This window comes from Mandrillus leucophaeus, unplaced genomic scaffold (genome assembly GCF_000951045.1).
Source record: "Mandrillus leucophaeus isolate KB7577 unplaced genomic scaffold, Mleu.le_1.0 Scaffold121, whole genome shotgun sequence".
In the NCBI taxonomy this organism is placed as follows: domain Eukaryota; kingdom Metazoa; phylum Chordata; class Mammalia; order Primates; family Cercopithecidae; genus Mandrillus; species Mandrillus leucophaeus.
Window position 1 is genome coordinate 1311572 of NW_012100432.1, and position 24295 is coordinate 1335866.

Sequence of the window (24295 nt, forward strand, 5' to 3'; positions counted from 1 at the left end):
CATTTACACAAGTAGTACTAAGTAACTCAAGTACTTTCAAAGAGCTAGTCTGCAGAGGAGATTTGGGGCAGATTCGGGTTGAAATTAGCTATATAATTACAGTTCCAAGACTTCTAATTGTACAGCTTTGGCTAAATAACCTACCTAAACCATCTAAAACTATTTATTCAGCTCTCAGATGGAGATAGTCACCTTCTTACAATGCTACTTTGAGAATTATTACAGCACCTATATGGTGTTAAATTTTAGTTCCTTCACTTTCAAAATTGTAGGCTGCATCTATAACTTTTCAGGTAGAGCATATAAATTTATTCCGTGTGGTTTTATAACAAAACTTATTTGTCAATTTGTAGCTAGAAAGATTAATGAAAACTTGAGTGACACATAAGTAACCAAAGAACATTTGAACAGAAAACTGCCTTCTAAGTCAAAAACAAGGAATGAGAACACATACTAGTTCTCATATTAAAATACTAGCACCTACTTTCTTAGTATTTGTGCTTAATTTTGTTTCAAGTTTTATTCACTTAAAAGAAACAAAAACACAGTCAGGCATGGTGGCTCATGCACTGACCAGCACTTTGGGAAGCTGAGGCGGGTGGATCACCTGAGGTCAGGAGTTCGAGACCAGCCTGGCCAATATGGTGAAACCCCGTCCCTACTAAAAATACAAAAAATTAGCCGTGCATGGTGGCAGGCGCCTGTCATCCCAGTTACTCAGGAGGCTGAGGCAGGAGAATTGCCTGAACTGGGGAGGCAGAGGTTGCAGTGAGCTGAGGTCACACCATTGCACTCCAGCCTTGGCAACAAGAGTGAAACTGTCTCCAAAAAAAAAAAAAATTATATTATTGATACAGCAAGTTAAATTAAACCAGTAAATTTTTACTATAGAAATCGCTGTAGCAAAAGTATTAAGAGAAATAAAAATTTGATGTAATTCTGCTACACATTTAAAAATTATTCCTATATTACCACGGAACTACTGATTACCTTCAATGTACTTTTAAAAACTTCAGTGAAAGAAGTATACAATATATGATTTTATTAATAAATAGTGCAAAAGCATCAGTGATAACTGTTTGAACATTAAATTTTTTAAACAGCCATGTCTTGGCATTAGTTAATATTGTGCATATTGGCCTCTATGGCACTACAAGTAAACAGATGAAAATATTGCCCATTTTCATGCACAGGTATTTAGCTATAACACCATTTACAAATTATTATGGACAAGATAAATTCTGCAATAATATTCATTTGGATGGCCACAATTAAATGAGTATTAAATCAAGAAATAGCCTATGTTCAATATACTCCAGATGTCGGATTGTAAAATTTAATGTTATTTAAAACTTAATTCTTTATTTTCTTTAAAGGGAAATCTTTTGTGTATTTGGGTGCTCAAATGAAAACTAGGAATGCATTCTTTGACCATAATAACAAAATTCACACAAAAGAGGGTGTATGCCTCCTCCTCTAAAAGAAGCAATACATTTGCTCATAATCTCTCTCTCCAGGTATCATTTCTCATATTATTAACGAAAATGCTTACAAGCACCAACACCAAAATTCTGTCTTCAAGGGCAAGTTACAAAGTTAAAAAAGAGTGGTTCATTATATAAAAAAAGACAAATCGCAGCAACACTATTGCTAAAAATAACATCAATTAAACTTCTTAGCATCCACAAAGTATATTATTTCCATAAGTGTTCTATTGTGTGGAGATTTTCCTTAAGAAGTAAAATGAAGTTTGAATAGTACAGTCTGTGGGGTGGTGACATCAGCAACCGCCAGTTCTTGTCCATCAACGAGCCCCAATTCTAAAACAGAAAAAATATAATTAATACAAGCAAAAAAAATCTCAACAGAAAGGATAATACACACGTAAACAAACTATAGAGTATTATGGTCTAGAAAAACATGAAAATCCAATCCTCTTTAATCAGAGTAATATTTGATATCTTAGAGATTCTAAAATAATCTACTAAAAGAGCAATTAATTCTATTAATGTCTAAAGTTATAATTATTACCTGACCGTATACAAGGCATTAAGAGGAAATCTAGAACAAGCACTGATTACTTTCACCAAAAAGAGAGAAAAGAAAAAAAAAACAATTAGTAAATACCCTATTTAAAATACCTTTCAATGTTTTGGAGAGATTTGGCCTTGTTCGTTCTTCAATAGAGGTTACCGACTAGAAAACAAAATTATTTTAATGTAAGACACATTAAAGTAAAATAAAACTTGATATAATTTTCTGAAAAAAATTAAAAATACACATTGATAACCTGTAAGTAAAGTGTTCTATTTTTTCCCTCTAGAGTGGCTGTAATGGCTGGAGATTTCATTTGCCTGAATATTATGAAGAGAGAGAAGCATCAAACATCATTTTTATCAAAAGATAACGTTTCTAAGGTTTCAAAAATCACAAAGATGATTTTACGACATAACAAAAATCTACAATACTTACAAAGAAGCACTATTGGTTAGATAATCCAAAACCTCCTGTAGTTTAGCTGATGGAGAAAACTGAATATTTTGAGGAAGCTGGCTACAAGCTGGGCAGTTTTCCTACACACATAATACACAACAAATTACAGCAGCACATGTACCAATACTAGTCTCTTTATGAACAATAAAATAAAAATCAGGTTGTTTTATAATCATGCATATTTCCTATGAAAAAATTTTTATGCTTTAAAGCCTGGCTTTCCATAATAGACCATTTCTTTTAAATTACTTCGTTATAGAGTTATTTCAGGCTATAAAGCAAAAGACACATAATAAGTAGAGTTCTGGAAGTTAGAAAATGTATGGGTGACTTTGTTCAAATTTCTAACCAATAATATTTAAAAATCAAAATATGCATGATCAAAAATGTGTTCTTAATACTACTAACCTTTCTTTCTGCTTCAAATGTGTATGTATACAGCCCATCTACATCATTGAACACTAAGTAATTATTCAAGGGAATGTATGCACTGTAATGAAAAAATGTTCATCTTTATATAATTGAACCAAGTCAAAATATGGATTTACATACATATTAAAAATGAAACCCATTACCTTGTGGCTATTTTAAAAACCTCAGTGGCACACACAGCTGAAGGGGGGAGAAAATACAGGTTCTTTAACTCAATGGAAATCAGGCATGTTAAAAGTCAGTTATAAATCAGAACAGATAAATCTACATTGGCTCTTCATTAAAAAAGATATATTCCAATTTTTAAAAACTGAGAAAGTAACAAATTTTATATTTGTTTTGTGTGATTCAAGTAATAGAGTAACATTACATGTTTTTCTTGTTTATCAGATTAATAAACGACCTGCTTCAAATGGAACTAAAATGTCTCTTGACTGCAGAGAACTTAAGATATAATGTAAGAAAAAAATATGCAAAGTCTAATGGCTAGTTCTTTTTTGACAGCTTAGTTACACAACCCATCCAAGAAGATATCAAATTCCTACAACATAAAAAAGCTGCAGCAACGTCAAAAACTAAAGGAAGCAAAATAAACTACGTGATGGCCTTTTTTTCCTCACCTGCAATGACGGCATTTGTGGAAGCTACTGCAGGAATGATTCTTTTTACTACCCCTGAAAAAATATATCAATTAAAATATGGTCATCTCTTTAAAATGAAAGAGTTCTCTTAAATTAGAAGGCATGATTATTAAATACCATTTTCTAAAACTTGATTTTTCAGACTTTCAAGCCAGAAAATAAATTTAACCATGAAACAATCTTTCACATTCCCATCATTTTGTAGTAAATTCAGAATCTTAAGCTACTGTAGCAAAGAAAACTCTCTCAAGTAAGTACTACAGAAAGGTGAAACAATAACATCATAAAAGTTAACAATTTAGAGTATTTACTATGTTCCAGGCACAATGTAAAGACTAAATAAGATATTATTTAATTTTAATAACATCCTCATGTTAATTACTCTGATTTTAAACATAAGAAAAGTGAGACTGAGAGAAATTTAATAATTTATCCACAGCTATATACTTAGCAAGAGGTGGGGATGGTATATGAACACAGATATTAACTGATACACCATGAAGAATAAGTGTTATCTAATTATTCCTATAGCAGTTTCAGTCATTTGATTCACAAACATTCACAAAAAAAGAAACACTGCCCTTTATTATCTTTTACAACTGAGGCTACACAAAATATTAAATACAGTTTTCTACTTCAATTCCACATTTTTCACATCAGTATTATTCACATATTAGGAATAAACAAAGCTCCACGTTAAACCATTTTTTAAAAGTACAAAATAAATACTCCACTTTATAACTATATTTGAATTGTTCATTTTAGAAGACAAAAACTTCAGGAAAAAGTAGCCATATTATTTCAGAGTGTGAGGAAGCACTACAAGATGTGTTCCCAAGACTCCAAGTATAGGAAGGTTTCAAAAACTTAAGGAAAAACGGCAAGTAGTTAAGAAGACATGAAAGAAAGACAGTTACGAAGGCTGGAAAACTTTTTTAAAAAGTTGACTGTGACCATACGATTCTCTATAGTTTTGGAGAAGAGGAAATTTAAAAAGAGATAAACTGCATGATGGTTAAACTGGAAGCTCTCCAGTGAACCACATGTAGCAGGATGTACTGAAAGGAGGAAGTGGTAGTTACAAACAGTGAAGAGTATAAGAGATGCTGCCCAGTAAGAACATTGCCAAAATGGTAAGGACTCCCCTCTTTCTCCAACCCCTGCCACCCATACCCCTGCCCTTTGACCAAAAAAAGCTAGAGTGGGCAGAAAGGTAACTTTCTGTTACACTGAGAACAAGGGGGAAAATCACAGAATAGATAGAACCACGGGCTTGTGCAACTTCACTTCCAGTTCTCTTTCTGTACTCCTTGTTGAGGCCCTCATTCATCAGGCTAGAAAGTACACACCAAGCCCTGGTAAAAGGTAAAGAAGGATGAATGAGACTGCATATTAAAATGGGGAGTTTACAGTTCCTGATTAGCACACACTGAATTCATTTGTGAATTCTAACAATTAGCAAATATGTGTAACACATGCTGCAGACACCATTCTAGGTGTTGTGCACAGTAGCAGTGAAAAAAAGTATCTGCTCATATAGTGATTTCATTTTGGTAGAGGAGATCACACAAAAGTAAATACTTGGAACACCTCAGATATTGAAGGGTTCTATGAAGAAAATGAGGTATGTGTTAGAGTGAGAATGAAGGATGCAGCCCATTAGACAGAATGGTCAGGGAAGGCCTCCTTGGAGAGGTGACAATTTGAGCTGAAACCTAAGCCATGAGAAAGATACAGCCATGAAACGACCTGAGGAAAGAGCTGTTTGTAAACAACAACGGCAATGGTCCTGGTCCTGGGGCAAGGATGTAAGAGAGTGTAAGTATGAAATATTCTTTGCATAGGAGAATGAGGCTACCATTAATTAGTTCTGAGCAATTACCAAAAAAATAGAATGGTGAATGGCTCAGAAGTCATTTCAGGTTGAATGATTAGGAAAACTAGCCAAGCAGACACCTAAGAGATGAGGAGTCAGCCTGAGGGGATCCAAGGAAAGGAACTGGGGAGTATTAAAGCTCTAAGGTACAAATGAACTTGGTGTGTTCAAGAAACACAAAGCAGGTCAGTGTAGTGAGAATGCAGAGGGCAACAAGGATTAAGTATAAAATGGAATTTTAAAATGATGTTATGAGATCAGTAAATACAAGGAAACAATCACAGGAGAGAAATGGCAGATTTTCAAAAGAAGACAAAGCTCATTCTGGTGAACTTGGTAATGATCTTGGGCAAAATTCTAAAAAAGGAAACTGTAACTAGATTGGAAACATCGATCACTACAATTGAGCATGACTGGTTACTAGACAAATCATGTTGGAGTAGCCTCATTTGGCTACTATGACTAGCTTAGCAACTCAGGAAAATGCAAAAGATAGTATACCTAGGCTTCAGGAGAGGATCTGGAAAGATTTTTCATGACATTCTCGTGAACAAGATAAAGAAATACAAAGTACTCAAGGAGGTCTGATGAACAGAATGAGATAAACCTAAAAGGGCCTGGCCAGAAGTATGATTCAGATGTCTGTTCTCAGACAGTTCAGTCTTATTACAATTTTTAATCAATTATTTGAAAAAGAAATAAAAGATATAATTATCAAAACAGGAAACTAGAAACACCAGGTAAGTTGGCAGAATACATATAAAGAGAAAAAAGCAGGTTGAATTTTAAGAATATATTTGCAAGGACCTATACTTGGATATTAAGAAAAAAAAAAAAAAGACGCTCCCCAAACTGCCACGTTTATAATAGGCAGATGTGGCTTAGCAATTGTATATGTGGACAAAACATCCAGCTTTCAGTGGCTAGTAACATCAAAGAATCGAAAGTATAGCATCAATGTAAACAACGAACAAACAATAACATAAATACCTGCTCTCCTTTAAGACTGCATCAGTTATCAGAAGTCTATTATCTAAAATAAGACCAGTCACATAATGCTGCATGCTGGCCTGAACAATTAGGAAAAGTTGTTTTCTCTAACTATATTCCAGTTAACCAATATGGATAGCTGGAATATGATTAGAGAAAAACAACATGAGAACCTGAAGTTGTACAACATATCAAAGGGTTGGATATAGTTTGGATATTTGTCCCCTCCAAATCTCATACTGAAATGTGATTCCCCAGTGTTGGAGGTGGGGCCTAGTGGGAGGTGTTTGGACCATTAGGGCAAATCCCACATGCATGGCTTGGTGCGCTCCCTGTGATATTAAGTTCATGCAAGAGCTGGTTGTTAAAAGAAGCCTGGTATTCCCTCCTCTCTCTCTTGCTTCCTCTACTGTCATATGACATACCTTGCCATCTCCCTTAGCTTTCACCATGAGTAAAAGCTTCCTGAGGTCTCACCAGAAGCCAAGTAGATGTTGGTGCCATGCTCACACAGCCTGCAGAACTATGAGCCAAATGAACCTCTTTCCTTAATAAATTACCCAGTCTCAATTATTCTTTTATGAACTAATACAGGGTTAAAGAAAGTAACTAGGGAGGTTTATGGCACTGATAAAAATGTGCAAAGGATGTGATCACTGTCCTCAATATGTTAAAAGTTATTACTTAAAAGGGAATTAGATTGTATATGGTACTGAGACAACACTCAGACCAAACCAAAGACGATTTCCATTTTTTTGTTTGTTTGGTTTTTTGAGACGAAGTTTTGTTTCTTGTTGCCTGGGCTGGAATGCAATGGCGCAATCTCAGGCTCACTGAAACCTCGGCTTCCTGGGTTCAAGCGATTCTCCTGCCTCAGCTTCCTGAGTAGCTGGGATTACAGGCATGCATCACCACACCCAGCTAATTTTTTGTTTTTAGTAGAGACAGGGTTTTGCCATGTGGGTCACACTGGTCTCGAACTCTTGACCTCAGGTGATCCGCCCGCCTCAGCCTCCCAAAGTGCTGGGATTACAGGTATGAGCCACAGCAGCTGGCCTGAAGACAATTTCTGTTCAATATATACAAACTTGCCTAACAGTCCTGTCCAAATGTGAAACAGACTGTCTCTAGGAGGTCATGAATTCAGTGGAAGATAAAGTGGACAGTTTGACTTGGATGACTTACAGCCTAAGTAAGTAAGATTCAATAATTTTATTAAATTCCCTCTAGCTAATAAGTACTATAATTACATGGTACCTTTACTGAACTTCAAGTGGACGGTACTGTCTAAACTCACTTACCAATTATTCTCCTGAAAGCATCCCAGCCCTAAGTCATCCCAACATCATAATTCATGACAATTCGCTGACTTACCTTGAGTGAGTCTATACGTAACACCCCTAATATTATATTGTGATGCTCTCTCTAGGGATTTTTGGAAAATCCATTGTATATGTTCAGGATCATCTCCATCTAATGGAACCCCTTCTGTTTAAAAAAAAAAGGAAGAGAGAGAGAGAGAGAGAGAAAAGACAGGAATATGTAATCATAAAACAGTATGTTTTTAATGAAATTATCCAAAGGAATAATATAGAAAAAATACGTATTTTATGTAATCCTAGATTATTAAATCAGGTTTATTACCTCCAAAAGGCTGCTCCTTAGGCCACTGCAACATCCTTACATACTCAATACAGTGTTCTGGTAGCCTGGGCATAGATGCAATGGTGCACATGGGAAAATTAACCTAAAACCACAGTTTGTCCTTTTTAGTGAATTTTAAATGATGAATTATTTTAAAATGCAACTTCCAGTTATGATCTAGTTCTTAACAGTTTCATATAATTTGTTTCAACTCAAAATATTGTATACCATTAAAAATGCCTCTCAAACTAATATAGATTATCTGAGTCACTTCACTTAGGTTGACGTGCCTATAAAGACAGGTTTGCCTTACATTTACAAGGTATATAAAATTTAAGCTTTGTTAGACTATGAGAAGAAAAATACTGAACAGATTCTCAAATATGAAGACCTTGTTATGTTTACCTAATATTTAAGTATAAAACAAACCAAAACAAAAGCAAATTCAGAGCTAAGTGAATCCCAAGTGAATACTCATAAAATTGTTTACATTTATTATTCAAAATTTCAACTGTTCTTTAAAGTGGGTATGTAAATCAAAAAGCCCCATCCTTGGAAAGATCATTCTCATCCCTGGTATCTTTATTTCCCTGAAATAAATACAGGTGAAAACCACATAGATTACAGCTCGACATCAATATACAGCTTTGTAATTCTACTTGATATCTACTCCCCAAATAAAAAATACAAATAAAGTATGAAAACAGAATAGTATCAAAACAAGGTACTCGGTTCATATCTTTCCTCAAATAGAGCAGAATTTCATATTTTATCTTTCTTCTTAGTGTAATTTTTAAAATACAGCTACCTCTAATTAAAATTTCTAAATATTAACTAGACTTAATAATTAATCCCTAATTCCATGCCAAGATACTATAAAAGAAATACAGGTGCTTTTTTGATTACCTGTGGTGGATAAAGTTCCAGTGTGCATTCGATACAAGCAGTCATTCCAGGCAGAATCACCCGGGCATTTCCTTTAAAACCTTCTGTCCCCCCATCTATCAAAGGGACAATGGAGCTTGGATCTAAGACACCATCTTCATAATTTAGAAGAGATATCTAGGAAAACAATTTGAAGGGCTTTAAAGGAGAAGGGGATAAGAATTCAAAAGAAGAAGTATGCTTTCAAGTAATTCTATGAGTCGGTTGTGCTATTGAATACCAATGTATCAAATCAAGGGATTATAATATTAACAATTTGTGTCTTCACCTGAAAACCAATGACTGGCAATAAACAATGAAGTAAATATACTTAATTCAAAATTAAACTCTGATTTTTCAAAAATATGATATCAATTCTAATTTTGCGGATGTGAAGCACAGCAGCAAGAACTTCAGAGAACTATAACAAAACCAAAGTCTTTACCAGCATGCCATTTATCCATCTTCTGGCAATGATAGAGTCCAGTCCACATACAATAATATGAAATTCTACAAAAAAAAAAAAAAAAAAGCAACTTTAGTTTTTAAATATGTAGTTGCATGATGATCTTTCAATGTAGATTCATCAACTGCAACAAATGTACCACTCTGGTGCAGGATGTTGATTAGGAAGGTTGTGTGTTTGTGGGAAAAGGAAGCTCCAAGCTCTATGAGAACCCAAGTTTTCAAAAATTTTCTGTTCAATTTTGTTGTAAACATAAAACTGTCCTAAAAAATAAAGTTTACTAATAAAAAAAAAAAAGCACTTGCAAAAAATAATTTGCACTTTCTAAGAAACAAACAAAAAACCACAAGCACTTTTTATTGTAATCCCACATACGCTCTCAGAGTTCCTATTCCTTGAGTGAACTCTCATTCAGGTCAGCATAGAAAATTGTAGCTAGTCATGTCAGCTAAAACTAGCACTCTCTTTTCAGTCTATCAGCAACATTACTGAAAAGCCAACTGTGAGAGAGGAAAGCAAGTGAAGAAACAGCCTTCAAATAGCTAGCAATATTCGAACAGCTACCAACTAAAAAATTCTAAGAATCTAGTGAGCATTTAATTTCAAGTAAAAAACTTACGTCGATAGAAAGTGTCGTTAAAATCTTGAATCTTGTTGAAATGTCTGAATATAAGTAAAGGAACTTAAGCGGCTAAGTTTTAATTTCTAAAATGACTTTGACAATGCCATAAGGAACACACTCTGCATATATTTAAAACAAGAAATAAGTAATCAATGTTCACATCAGTGGAATTCAAGGAATCTGACTAAATGAACACAACTCTCCTTTCTGACAAAACTTTTCTGCCATTCCTCCCCTAACTACTTACTTTTTCTCATTCCTGGACCCCCATATCATTATATTTATGCCTTTGGAAGGAGGTATACTTCCTACTTTGCTTTGGTTTTTGTATAAAACCGTAAGTCCCAGGAAAGCAGAATGTGTATCTTCAATCATCAGCATCAAGAAGAGATGCAATAAATGTTTTAGTGAAGGAAAGATGCACATTATAGTTCCTATTTGCTAGGTGATTTTAAGAGTTACTGCAAAGCTCATTTTTTTAACATACACAAAATTTCAAAGCTTTTTCAGGTGGTAAAGATTTTACTGTTTTTATTTTTTGTGGGGAGGAGACAAAGTATGAATTTTTTCTACCTTTCTCATTTAACTCAGTTTTCAAGTTTCCCTACCAAACCCTTGCCAGTCTTCCCATCCCTGGAGGCTAAAAAGGAAACCCCATTCAAAATTGACTGTGGGTGAGTCAATATAGCACTTAACGTTTTAATAGCACATGTGTGCAAAAACTTGTTTTAATTTTTCTAATGAATGGAGCAATTGTTTAATAATTTATAAATTATGCTACTTCTCTAAAGTGAAGATAAATAGTCCACTATAAATTTTTTAAAAGCAATACAGAGAAAAAAGGGACAATCCATGCTTCCTCTAGATTTTTAATTCTTGCCTACAAATAAAGCTATGAACAATAATTTCAATTCTAGCCCTCAGCCATTCAGACCTCTATTTCCTTTGAATACTAGGCAAGCAGGAGACCGAAGCTACAGCTACAAAGAGGTCAAAAAACAAACAACGCAAACAGTGGAGGAATGACAATCAGGGAACCAAGAGTCAGACTAAGAAATCTAATCTGAATTTCTAGAAAATACCCAAAGTTTCCCAGGCCCACATAATGGGGATAGACTAACTGAGTGCCCCCCAATAACCAACCCACCCCCACCAACTCAATTCTTCCTTTTTCCCTACAGGGGCCTGTATTTGCATTTTTAAGCTCTTTATTTTGAAATAATATAGATTCACAGTAAGTTGCATAGACAGTATAGGTAGGTACCATGCACCTTTCCCAGTTACATCTTACTATAGTACAGTACCAAAACCATGAACAGAACATTGGTACAATGTGTGTTTATAATTCTGTCATTTAAACACACATAGATTTGTGTAACCACCACCCCAGGCAACACACATAACTATTCTACCACAACAAAGATCTCTCTCTTGCTATGTCTTTATAGTCAGTCAGACCATTCCTCGCCTCCATGCCTAGTCCCTGGTAACCACTAATCTGTGCTCCATCTCTATATTTTTTTTTTCTTTCTGAGACAAGGTTTCACTCTGTCACTCAGGCTACAGTGCAGTGGCACAATCAAAGCTCACTGCAGCCTCCACATCCTGGGTTTAACTGATCCTCCTGCCTCAGCCCCCTAAATAGCTGGGACTACAGGCATGTGCCACCATGCCCAGCTAATTTTTCTAGTTTTTACAGAAATAGGGTCTCATTTGTTGCCTAGGCTGGTCTCAAACAACCAGGCTCAAGTGATCTTCCCGCCTCAGCCTCCCAAAGTGCTGGCCTGAACCACCACACCCAGCCATCTCTGTAATTCTGTAATTTCAAGAATATTATATAAACAGAATCATGTAGTATACAACCTTTTGACACTGGCTTTTTTTTTTGTCTAATAGCTGTATAACAGTATCGCTCATGGTGGTCTTGGTTTGATGTGAAATATCTTTTCATGTGCTTTTGTCATCCTTTTTAGTAAAACATCTCTTCCTATCTTTTGTCTATTTTCTAATTGAATTTTTTTTTACTGTTGAGTTTTTAGAGTTCATTATATACTCTAGATATGAGAGTCCTGTCAGATGCTTTACAAGTATTTTCTCCAGTCTGCGGCTTTTCTTCATCCCTTTAAGACGGTCTTTCACACAGCAAGTTTTTAATTCTGATGAAGTTCATTGTAGCAATTTTTTCCTTGTATTGGTCATGCTTTTACACAAAATTATTTTAATTTTTTAGAGATGATGCCTCACTACATCATGCCCAGGCTGGAATGCAGTGGCTATTCACAGTATGACCACAGCCTACTATAGCCTCAAACTCCTAGCATCAAGCAATCCTCCCACCTCAGCCTCCCAAACAGCCAGGACTCTGTAGTGGTGTGACAAAAGCTCACTGCTTCCTCAGTGATCTGCACCACCATGCCCCACCTTTTATAGGTCTTGCTTTTGATGTGGCTGACCTAAGCACTCTCCACCAAACCCTAAAGTTCTATCATTTTATGGTTTGTTTGTTTTTTTTTTTTTTTTTTGAGATGGAGTCTCACTCTGTCACCCAGGCTGGGGTGCAGTGGTGCGATTTCAGCTCACTGCAACCTCAGTCTCCCAGGGTCAAGCGATTCTTCCATCTCAGCCTCCTGAGTAGCTGGGATTACAGGTACATGCCACTGTGTCCAGCTAATTTTTGTATTTTTAGTAGAGATGGGGTTTCACCATGTTGCCCAGGCTGATCTCGAACTCCTGACCTCAAGTGATCCACCCACCTTGGCCTCCCGAAGTGCTGGAATTACAGGCATGAACCACCATGTCTGGCCCATTTTACATTTTATATTTATACCTATAATCCATTTTGAGTTAATTTTGTATAAGATGTTTAGGTCAAAATTCATCTTTTGCCTATGGATATGAAATTGCTCCAGTACAATTTGTTGAAGACTATGCTTCTTCCATTGAACTGTTTTGCATCTTTATCAAAAATAAATTGGCCATACTTATATGGGGCTATTTCTGGCTTCCCTATTCTGTTCTAGTCATCTATATATCCCTCTGATAATGCCACTGAGTCTGGATTACTACAGCTATATAATAAGTCTACAATTTGGATAGTGATTCCTCCCACTTTCTTTTTCAGAACTGTAGTAGGTATTCCTTTGTTTATGTAAATTTTAGAAGAAGATCATCTGTATCGACAATTTTGCTGGGATTTTAATAGAAACTATGGTATATATGTATACAAATTTACAGAGAAATGACATCTTTACTATATTTAATCTTCCAATCTTTGAAGATGGACTATCTCTCCATTTATTTAGATTTTCTTTGATTTCTTTCATCAGTAGTTTGTAGTTTTTCACTATATAAATCTTACTTAGCTTGTTAGTTTACATCTAAGTATTTATTTTTATTTGTAAGCACTTGTAAATGGCATTGTATTTAACGTTAGTTTTCACAAGTTCACTGGTATGTTGATTTTGAATTCTGTGGGACTTCCTACATAGAAATCACATCTTCTGACTTTCTATAAAATGCCAAAAGTTCTCCAGATCTAAATTCAAACTACAGTGTAAATACTCCTTTTTAAAGACATATTTATTGTAAAAATAAATTTACTCTCAAGTACCTTCCATTTGGCTAATACTATATTGACTGTCTACTCTGTCTGCTACTATAAGGAAACAAAGATTAATTGGATCCAGTCTAGGAATTTACACTCTAGTAAAGGAGATATGTAATTGATACTGATTAAGGGCAATAATGCAAAATAAAGTAGATGATGAAACAGGCTTTATAAACTTAAGTTAAAAATCAGGGCCAAAAAAACACTTATATAACCGTAAAGAAAAGACTGGAAGAATAGATAGCAAAATGTTACCAGCAGTTATCTCGGTAATAAAGTTACTACTGCTGATTTTTTTTTCCCTCTTGCTTATCTGTATTCTCTTTTAAATATCTCTTATAATAAAGGAAAAAAGCTTTTAAAAATTAAGAATTTTCTTTTTGTCAAAAGGATACGGAACTACATTGCAATTAGGAACTCTGTCATTTAGAAATTCTGCAGCAACTTCAGCCTTAGGTCTTCCAATATCTTTAGGCCTACAGGAAAAATATTTAAATTATAATTCATATTATAAATCTATATGATCTACATAACTTATTTTCAAACATAAAAATAAATTCACAGTAAGTTTACTTATAGGAAATTTAGAAGGAATATTTTTGCCTAAGTATTTTGATTTCAGTAATAACTTTTGGTAAACGGTCACTTAACCTTAAATGTCAACGCTTGCTGACGGTCCAAATTAACATGACAAGTCTAATTAAGTATTGCTTTAATTAAGTGAATCTCTGAACAGTGTTCTTCCTCCCAGATAAAGCATAATAATGCTATGATTCCTGGCCACTTTCCACTGTAAAAAATTATCCCACTCTTAGAGCTTAGAACCTTATGGTGTTACTCCGCAGGTCTTGGCTGAAATATACACAATAAGATTCATCCTTGGGATGCAAGAACCTTCATTTATCCCCTTCTTCCTGTGTGTGCTGATTAAGCAGCAAACTTTGTGTCCCCTAAGGAGCTACATGAAAAAAAAAATCTCACTGAACCCTATATAAAATGGAAAAAAAAAAAAAAAAGAAGTTGTAACCATGTTTTTTTCTTTTTGCGATGGAGTCTCACTCTGTTGCCCAGGCTGGAGTGCAGTGGCACGATCTCGGTTCACTGCAACCTCCACCTCCCAGGTTCAAGCAATTCTCATGCCTCAGCCTCCAGGTAATTGAGATTACAGGCGCCTGCCACCATGCCCAGTTAGTTTTTGTATTTTTAGTACAGACAGCGTTTAGCCATGTTGGTCAGGCTGGTCTCGAACTCCTGACCTCAGGTGATCCGCCTGTCTCAGCCTCCCAAAGTGCTGGGATTACAGGCGTGAGAAACCACGCCCAGCACCATGTTTTTAAAGAAAGAATAATTCCAAAAGTGTCAGATAAAATTGCAAATGTTACTATTATATCAAAGAAGCTGAATATATAAAGCCTCAAAAGGTCACTCTTAAATAATAACCACACATATGGATAGGAAAGGATATGAATTTCCTCCTCTAAGTTCTATACAAATGGTATTTTCTTTCCTAATATTTCCATATTCTCCTCAGAGAAGTCACTCCACGTATATAATAAGACCATTATTACTTTTTTCATAACATATTTGTTTGTTATATATACGTCTATGATACCCACTAGACTATTATTTGGATGAAAGTGACCATGTTCTTACTCTCTTCATATTCCTTCATATCTAGCAGAGACTAAATACTTTTAAAATAAATGAAAATAATAAATCATGTGCTTAATAGAAAAAAAATCTGGAATTTCAAAGAAAAACACTTTAGCATGTCAATTTTTCTTTTTTTTGAGACATAATCTCGCTCTGTTGCCCAGGCTGGAGTACAGTGGCGCAATCTCGGCTCACTGCAGCCTCTGCCTCCCAGGTTCAAGCAAATCTTCTGTCTCAGCCTTCAGAGTATAGCTGGGACTATGGGCATGAGCCACTACACCTGGCTAATTTTTGTATTTTTAGCAGACATGGGACTTCACCATGTTGGCCAGGCTGGTCTCCAACTTCTGACCTCAAGTGATCTGCCCACCTCAGTCTCCCAATGTGCTGTGCTTACAGGCATAAGCCACCGTGCCAGGCTAAAGCACTGTTCTTTTTTGATTCAAAACTTTTGGTAAATGTTTTATCCTCACTTTGTACTAACTTACATAGAAAAGGCCCTGTCATAAATCAAAGAACTTAATTTCAGTATTGCATTCAATGGCTCTGCACACAGAAAGCTCCTTAGGTATGTAAAAGGGATAAAGCAGACTTCTAAGATTATTTTAAGTAATATATTCTATGTGCTTTTACAGCAGATCCCAAACAAAAGAACTCCTAGATGGTTTCTGGGAACTGTTTGTTAATTTAGCATTCCAGGATGAAGCGATCAGATTGCTCCACCTCAATAAAATGGCCTTTCACACACATCATCCTTGCAGGACACTCTGCCCAAATTATTTAACGTTGAACACAAGAATCTACCCTGAGGTTGTTGAGATTAAATGAATAATATGGATAGTTTAGAAGTACTTGCTACATATCATTATTACCACCTTCAACCATTTTAGCCACAAATTAAAGGGTATGACCTGTATCAATAACCAATCCATTCAGTGGTATCTTTTTCAGAGCATTCACAACTCAAAATTTGACAAGCTGGACAGAGCCCACAAACTTTACTATAGAGAAGGGAAATTTCAAGGGTTAAAAAACAAACAAAAAATAAAGCTTACGAGTTAAACATAAAGGTCACACTGCAATTACACTTCATTAACTTGACTTATTTTAATCCATACTTCAGTCTCATTAAGATATTCCGCAAAGATAATGTAGAGGTTTTATGCCTATCCAAAAATTTAATGTTACCTTTTTGGCTAGCTCAACTTTATTCTATATACCCAGAACAATTTGAGCACTGTCAGTAACAGACGCAAACTTACTAACTAGAGAGAGAAAATAAAAGTCCTTATCTCTATGTATCTGTATCCTTTGACTAACAAATACACGCTTTTACCTAAGCTACTCAAACCCCCTCAATATTACATATTAAATTCATGAATGAACATTTCTTCATGTCTGGATACATGGCCTACTTCAGTTTTTGTTTTTCGGGTTTTATTTATTTATTTATTTATTTATTTATTTATTTATTTATTGAGATGGGGTCTTGCTTTGTTGCCCAGACTGGATTACAGTGGCATGAACACAGTTCACTGCAGCCTCGAGATCCTGGGGTCAAACGATCCTCCCACCTCAGCTTCCTATGCAGCTGGGACCACAGGTGCACAACACCACAGCCGGCTAATTTTTTTATTTTTTTGTAGAGACGAAGTCTCCCTTTGTTGTCTCTTGGGCTCAAGCAATCCTCTTACCTCAGCCTCCCAGTGTTGGGATTACAGGCAAAAGCCACCATGCCTGGCCTCTACTTCTGTTCTTAAACTCATCTTTAACAAATCACTCCTTGATGTTCTCTATATTCCATATATGCCTAAGGTAACCATCCCTCTTTGTTCTACTCCAACTGGTTCTAGTTTTTCTCTCCTCGATTTTCCATTTTCTTTCCCCTTGTAGGAAAAGCTCAAACTCTTTCCCAACTTTATTGCTCTAGTCACCATTCAAACCTTGGCTCACAAATCCCAGCCAATCTCTCACTAGGGCCTAATACTCCAGCCAGTATTCTCTTCTGACATCAACTAGAGGAAGAGCTACCGTTCTTTTCTTTCTTCAGAGCACAGTTAACCTGAGGATATTCCCCAAAATCACATAAACCTTTGGAAAGAGACCCCTTTGAAAAAACAAAAACATGTATTTGTTTACATAACTACTATCACCAAGATGCCCGAAATTTTCTTACAAAACTTTACCTAAAATGGGAGTAGTAGTTTTGTTTTTTTAAAAATAAAATTAGTATTATCCTCTCAGTCATTTTTAAAAATTAGTAAACTGCAATGTACAAGTTCAAGTGATTATCAGAGCTTAAAAAAAGAAAACCACTAAGATATTAAAACTTACCTAAATAAAAACTGCCTATTTAGATTGGAAACATCTATAGTGTCCATATCTATAACATGAATCTGTCTAAAACCAGACAAGGCCTGTGGGAACAAAAACAATCCAATTAAGCAGAAGTTTCCTCACATTTAAAAATGTTAATATTTGTTTTCAATGTAGTCTTAAGTCTACAAATTCCCAGTAATAAATTCTGTGTAATTGTATTCAATGGCTGAAAAAGAGTCTTGCCAGGTATATAAAATTCAGAGTTCCTGAACAGGTCAAAAGTGTACAATCACTCAGTTTCAAATAATCTATAACTAAAAGAGAACAACTCAAAATTTATACAGATTAAAACTATTTTACATATGTATATAATTCCATAAACACATCTGTAAAATTTGTTGCTTCACTGCTATTGATGGATACTTTAATTTTACTATGCTTGCTATTATTTTTTCAAAATAATTATTAAAAGCAATTCCTACAAGCTTTATCTTAGTTTACTTAACATTAAGCATGCCACAATTCAGAAATGGTAACTATTATAAGACATATAAAAACACACACATAGGTAGACTGTATATGTAAAAGGAATATCTTAAAAGACACTGAGTCAAGAGCAAGCAATTTAAAAAGTAGGGAAAGGCAAAAAACAAAAAACCTGTTAGGTTTCAATAACAATGCCATGAATTCTAATACTACAACCACATTCAAATTTACCAGCAGATGCAAAAAACTGAAAAAAATAAGTCTCAATAACTAATTGATTTTCTGGTCTTGGTCAGTTTACTTAGATGATCAAATAACTTGACAATAATTTCCCCATTTTTCTGTACCCCTTTATATACCAAGCGATCTTTAAGACTTATCCATATTTGTGCTTTCAAAGTTCTGACTGTTCTCAAACTTTAGCCCCAACCACTCCACAGAAACTGTACTTGTCAAGATCACTAATAACCTCCGTATTGCTAACTCCAATGACCAATTCTCAGTCTATCTGACCTTACCTTTCCGAGATACTAGGTGGGGTGGGTCACTTCCTCCACCCTAAAACATGTTCTTCATTTGGTCACCACACTCATGAGAATTTGAACACTTTTTAAAAATTGCTTTCCAGTTCATTCAGTTTTCCTCCTACTTTACTGGCTAGAATTCAGAGCAGCCTTGTGCTTTGTTCTTATAAAATCTCAGATGATCTTATAAGATATAGACCATCTAGCAGACATCTCAGACTTAACAGTTTCCAAAACCAAACTTGATTACTCTTGCTCACCACAACCACCAAATCTGTTCTTTTCCAGATCTTCCTCATTGCAGTAACTCCATGTTTCCAGGTGCCCGCCCCCAGAGCAAAAACTCTGTTGTATCATCCTTGATTCCTCTCTTTCTCTCACAGCACACCACCAATCCATCAGTTAATCCTGTTGATTCCATCTTCAAAATATATCCATAATCTGACCACCTGTCACCACCTCCAATGCTACCATCCTGTTCCAAGTCACATTGTCTCTTGTCTAGAGGACTGTAATAATCTCCTAATTAGTCTGTTTCTTCCCCCTCCCTGCTCTTCCCTTAGTCTATTCTCAATGCATCAGCCTCAGTGATCTAGGTGAAAAGTCAGTCAAGTCTCTCATTGCATAAATCTCTCCAATGACTTTATGACTCAGAGTAAAAGCCAGAGCACTTACAATAACCTCCAAAGTCTTTTGCGATACCCACTCCAAGCTCCTCCATCTCCCATTATCTCTCTGATATGGTCTCCAAAAATGCTCCCCCAACCCACTTTTGCTCTATGATAGCCATCTTGCAGTCCTTGAACAAACAGGAGTGCTCCACTTCATAGCTTTGTACCTGCTATTCTCTCTAACTAGAATATTCTTCCTACAGATATCTGTATGGCTCATTTGCTCACCTTCATACTCAAACAGCACCTTTTTGTAAACCTTTTCCCTTCACACCATTTGACATACTATATACTTACTTTTTCATTCAACTAAAATGTGAGCCCCACCAATGCAAACATCTCTATTTGTTCAATGCTGTATCTTCAGCATCTAAAATGGTGCTTGGCATATGGGGGAGGAGGCTCAATAAATATGTGCTCAACCAGTATTATTATTGTTATAATTATTATTATTATTATTATTATTTGAGACAGAGTCTCGCTCTGCCGCCCAGGCTGGAGTGCAGTGGTGTGATCTGGGCTCACTACAAGCTCTGCCTCCCAGGTTCACGCCATTCTCTCGCTTCAGCCTCCTGAGTAGCTGGGACTACAGGCACCTGCCACCACGCCCAGCTAATTTTTTTTGGTAGTTTTTAGTAGAGACAGGGTTTCACCGTGTTAGCCAGGATGGTCTCAATCTCCTGACCTTGTGATACACCTGCCTCGGCCTCCCAAAGTGCTGGGATTACAGGCGTGTGCCACCGTGCCTGGCCTAATATCATGTTCTTTTTCATTAGAATGAGCCTTTAGAGGGCTTACAATGAATTAAATAAGCAAAACAAGGAGTAAAATTGAAAACCCTTAGTTTTCTTCTTTTGTGTAAAAGATTACTATAATGCAATAAAGAACAGGGCCAGTTCTTAAAGTTGCTTCGTGACTAATCTTCAGATTTAATCTTCAATTATTTTACACTTAAAATTAGTAAATATCACATTTGCAAATAATGGCTTCAAAATTTAATAAGCTTTAGGAAACTTTTATAGGTACATTTATAATACCTAACAAAAACCAATGCCCATCCTCCATAAATACAGTGAAGTACATTTAAACTTTTACAACTTCACTCAAGTGACATTAGTGTTTCTTAATAAAACTAATGTGGCTATGTTTATATTTAAACTTTAACCCCCTTGGCCAATTATTAGGGTCCTCCATCTGGCTGTGACCTGCTTTATGTTCTAAAGAGTCTATTCCAGCATTTCCACTTTTCTACACAGCAATGAGAAGCCTAGCATATAACTCTAAACCAATTCTGCCTCTACTCATTTGTGTTAAATAAACTCATGAAGATTTATGAAAAGTTATTTTGTGATTAGAAAAAGTCAAGGAAACCAATTAATTAAATCAAATTGTATACTTAATTTACTTCCAAATATATGGAAATAAGTTCAGTAAAGGTTTAGCTTTCCCAAATCTTAGGTGTCCACAATTGTCTTATCAGGTCATATAATGACCTAATGGTTCACTGAAAAAGAACACTTAACTAAGAACTGATGACCTGGATTCAATTCCAGGCACATAGCTATAATCCAGAAAAACTTCAGCAAGTCAGCCAGCATCTCTAAACCTCAATGTCTCCCTCTATATTAAATTGGACAATGCCTTACCCGCCTAGCTGGGTTATTTGGGGAAGCAAAAGAAATAATAAATTATTTGAAACTATACATTAAAATATGAATTACCAGTTTTGTTATTTACTTCACTGAAGTTAGGAGCGTTTTGCCACAGGAAGAACCAAAATTTGTTAAAGATCAGAGAAAAAAATGGAAGTATGAAATTTTATCAAAAACCTTATAGGTGAGAGCTTTAGAATTTAAAAAGTTCCAAAGTTCTACCATTTTAATTACTGTTTGGAATTTGACATGCTAAACTTATCTAACAAAGGCTCAAGAGAAAAGGTTAATAATCACAAGAAATTTCCTAGTATGACAGATAAGTAAGGTTTACTTATCACAAAGAAGAAAAAAATATGTATTTATATATATATATATATTACCAGATTTTTCAGGAGCTCACATCCTAAGCCGCCAGCTCCAATGACTAGAACTTTACATGTATCTAACAAGAACTGGAGAGACTGTAAAGAATGGAAAGGCATATTAAAAGCTGGGTGATAACCACAAGGACTATAAATAAAGCAACAAACTTTAAAATGGTTTCTGATGTTTCCATGAAAAAATACAATTAGGAAAAAGAGCAGACTTTGTATTTGATCAATTATTTGAAATTTATGAATTCTATCGAACCAGGAATTCTAAGACTCTAATGATTTCAGAAGTTTCAATGTTAATTTTTTTTTTTTTTTTTGAGACGGAGCTCACAGGCTGGAGTGCAGTGATATGATCTCGGCTCACTGCAACCTCCACCTCCCAGATTCAGGTGATTCTCCTGCCTCAGCTTCTCCAGTAGCTGGGATTACAGGCATGCACTACCACGCCTGGCTAATTTTTATATTTTTAGTAGAGATGGGGTTTCACCATGTGGGCCAGGCTGGTCTCGAACTCCTGACCTCAAGTGATCTGCCCACCTCGGCCTCCCAAAGTGCTGGGATTACAGGCAAGAGCCACTGTGTCCAGCCGTTAATGTTTTTAAACTGCCTTTTATTGTAGGAAATTAAAAGGCTATTTTTTACAAGGAAAATTATCTCTAGTTTGTTTTTTAAATTTTGGAAAGGGATACAGAACATCAAATTCAGTTATTTAACTGACCTCCCAAAAATATAAAAGTTTAAAAATTTAAAAAACAGAGGATCAAGCACTGCCCCAGGTTTTTAAAGGACTAAAACAATAACGTAAAAAGAGTAACAGGGCTGGGCACTGTGGCTCACACCTGTAATCCCAGCCCTTCGGGAGGTCGAGGTGGGCGGATCACCTGAGGTCAGGAAAGACCAGCCTGGCCAACATGGTGAAACCCCATCTCTACTAAAAATATAGAAAATTAGCTAGGTGTGATGGTGGGCACTTGTAATCCCAGCTACTCGGGAGGCTGAGGCAGGAGAATCACTTGATCCTGGGAGGCAGAAGTTACCATGAGCTGAGATCCTGCCATTGCATTCCAGCCTGGGTAACAAGAGCAAAACTCCATCGGGTGGGGGAGGGGGGGCGCGGGGAGAGTAACGGCTGGTTTTTTTTTCTTTATGAGACAGAGTCTCACTGTGTCACCCAGGCTGGAGTGCTGTGGCATGATCAGAGCTCCGTGCAGCCTCCACCTCCAGATGCAGTCAAGCAATCCTCCCACCTCAGCCTCTTGAGTAGCTGAAACCAAAGACATGTATCATCATGCCCAGTTAATTTTTTTTTTTTTTTAGAGATGGGTTCTCTCTATGTTGCCCAGGGTGGTCTGGAACTCTTGGGCTCAAGTGATCCTCCCGCCTTGGCCTCCCAAAGTGCCGGGATTACAGGCATGAGACACCTTACCTGGCCAACATCTCCTTTTGAATAAAGTGAGCAAAACTCACAAAACATGAGATAGACAATTCCTTATCAGCAGAAATACAATCATTTAACAGAAGTAATAATCTTAAATTATCAGGCAAAAAAAAAAAATTTTAGAAGCACAAGAAAATATAGTGTATTATCCAAAGAAAGACAGAATTAATGCTTTCAAATCTTTTTTTCTTTTTTTTTATTTGTAATGCTTTCAATTCTACCCAGCATTAAAGGAGAAAGTTATTCAGATGAGACACTGGGCCAAACCAAGAGTTTGCATGTTATTTTATAGGAGTAACACAATATTTCTATTTCAAAATATTATCTTTTTATAAATACAAAAGGACATAAAGATGTGCTATAGAGTACTTTTCCCTACCCTGTAATAAAAAAATAAGTCACATATAACTGAACACTTGCCTTAAGACACTATCAGTCCAAAATTCTATGCCTCTATTATTTAGTACTCACATAATTCTTAACATGCAATTAATTATACTCAAAGCTAAGATGTTCATTCCAATTCAATTCCAAAATTTAAATAAGCACATCTATATTCCTATAAAAATTAATTTCTCACAGTAGCACTACAAAAGGGGAGTATGTTTCAGAAAGCATTTTAAACTGAAATTTTAAATTTTTACATGAGGTCATAAAGTTATTTTTCTCACGAAAACTTTCAACTTATATTACATGAGAAATGTGATGACTCAAATAGTCATTCAAACAAAATCAGTTGTGAATATTCAATTTCATATTTTAAGAAAAATTTAGTTTCACAAAACAATTTTATTAGTATTTTCATTGTAAGAGCAAATTAAAAAGGAAGCATTCTATTAGTTTTGAAACATTAAACTATTAGAGCAGTTATTTAAAAATAAACGTTTCTCACTTCAGTGCTCGGTTCGAAATCAGGGTGTGTGAAGGGTCCAGATCGCTCGAGGAACTTCTTTACATGGTTCCAGCGACCTTCCCAGTCTCCAGTGTCCCCACACCCACCATCAACAGCCATTCTGCACAGAACACAGTAAATTCAGCTGCAAAGATCAGTACGAAAAAAAAACCACCTACAACTATTATGGTATCCCCAAATGAAAAGGTAACCACACCAGACCTGCTCAAATAAAAAGGGAAATTTTCAGCGTGATTATGTTTATGCTTTGAAATTTTTTCTTGCCTATTATACAATTCACTTAAAGTTAAGAACTGCATGTTTCTATTTTTATTTCACCTAATGGATGAAATAAATCAGTCTACATGTTTTTGGTTTCCTAAAGAAATCCAAGGTCCAACTTAGGATATTGGTCTGTGTGAGAAATTGACTTCTCTACATTTGGTATTTACAAAAAAAATCACTGCAAACTTCCTCAATCTGTTGCTTCAACACACTTGCATTAGGAAATATGAGATACAACAGAGAAAAAAAGTCACACTTTGAGAATTTTGATGCTTATGTGTCTGATGCAAATTTAGTATTTAT

At 35.6% G+C, this 24295-nt stretch overlaps 1 protein-coding gene across 2 annotated transcripts; it reads right to left on the reverse strand.

Moving 5' to 3' along the window:
* Positions 1 to 1025: 1025 nt before the first annotated feature.
* UBA3 (ubiquitin-like modifier activating enzyme 3) lies at positions 1026 to 23956 on the reverse strand. 2 transcript variants are annotated; one of them, XM_011970951.1, is made up of 16 exons: positions 23708 to 23956; positions 21384 to 21464; positions 17683 to 17765; positions 14091 to 14171; positions 10086 to 10129; positions 9446 to 9510; positions 8983 to 9138; positions 8077 to 8179; positions 7807 to 7920; positions 3546 to 3599; positions 3069 to 3105; positions 2902 to 2983; positions 2473 to 2573; positions 2291 to 2354; positions 2142 to 2196; positions 1026 to 1820 (listed from the first exon to the last, which is right to left on the reverse strand). In XM_011970951.1, the coding sequence occupies exons 1-16, from the start codon at positions 23825 to 23827 to the stop codon at positions 1732 to 1734; spliced, it is 1329 nt and encodes a 442-aa protein (XP_011826341.1). In that variant the 5' UTR covers positions 23828 to 23956; the 3' UTR covers positions 1026 to 1731. The 2 variants fall into 2 exon arrangements, with proteins under 2 accessions (XP_011826341.1, XP_011826351.1); XM_011970961.1 differs by lacking the exon at positions 21384 to 21464.
* Positions 23957 to 24295: the final 339 nt, after the last annotated feature.

Bases quoted from the DNA above. Each gene is read 5' to 3' on its own strand.
- UBA3 (XM_011970951.1), bottom strand. From the start codon at position 23,827: ATGGCTGTTGATGGTGGGTGTGGGGACACTGGAGACTGGGAAGGTCGC. The intron at 10,130-14,090 runs GTATCCTTTTGA...ACTTATATTCAG, and splicing joins CCTAATTGCAATGTAGTTCC to ACATTTCAACAAGATTCAAG. The intron at 8,180-8,982 runs GTAATCAAAAAA...CTGTGGTTTTAG, and splicing joins TGGAACTTTATCCACCACAG to GTTAATTTTCCCATGTGCAC.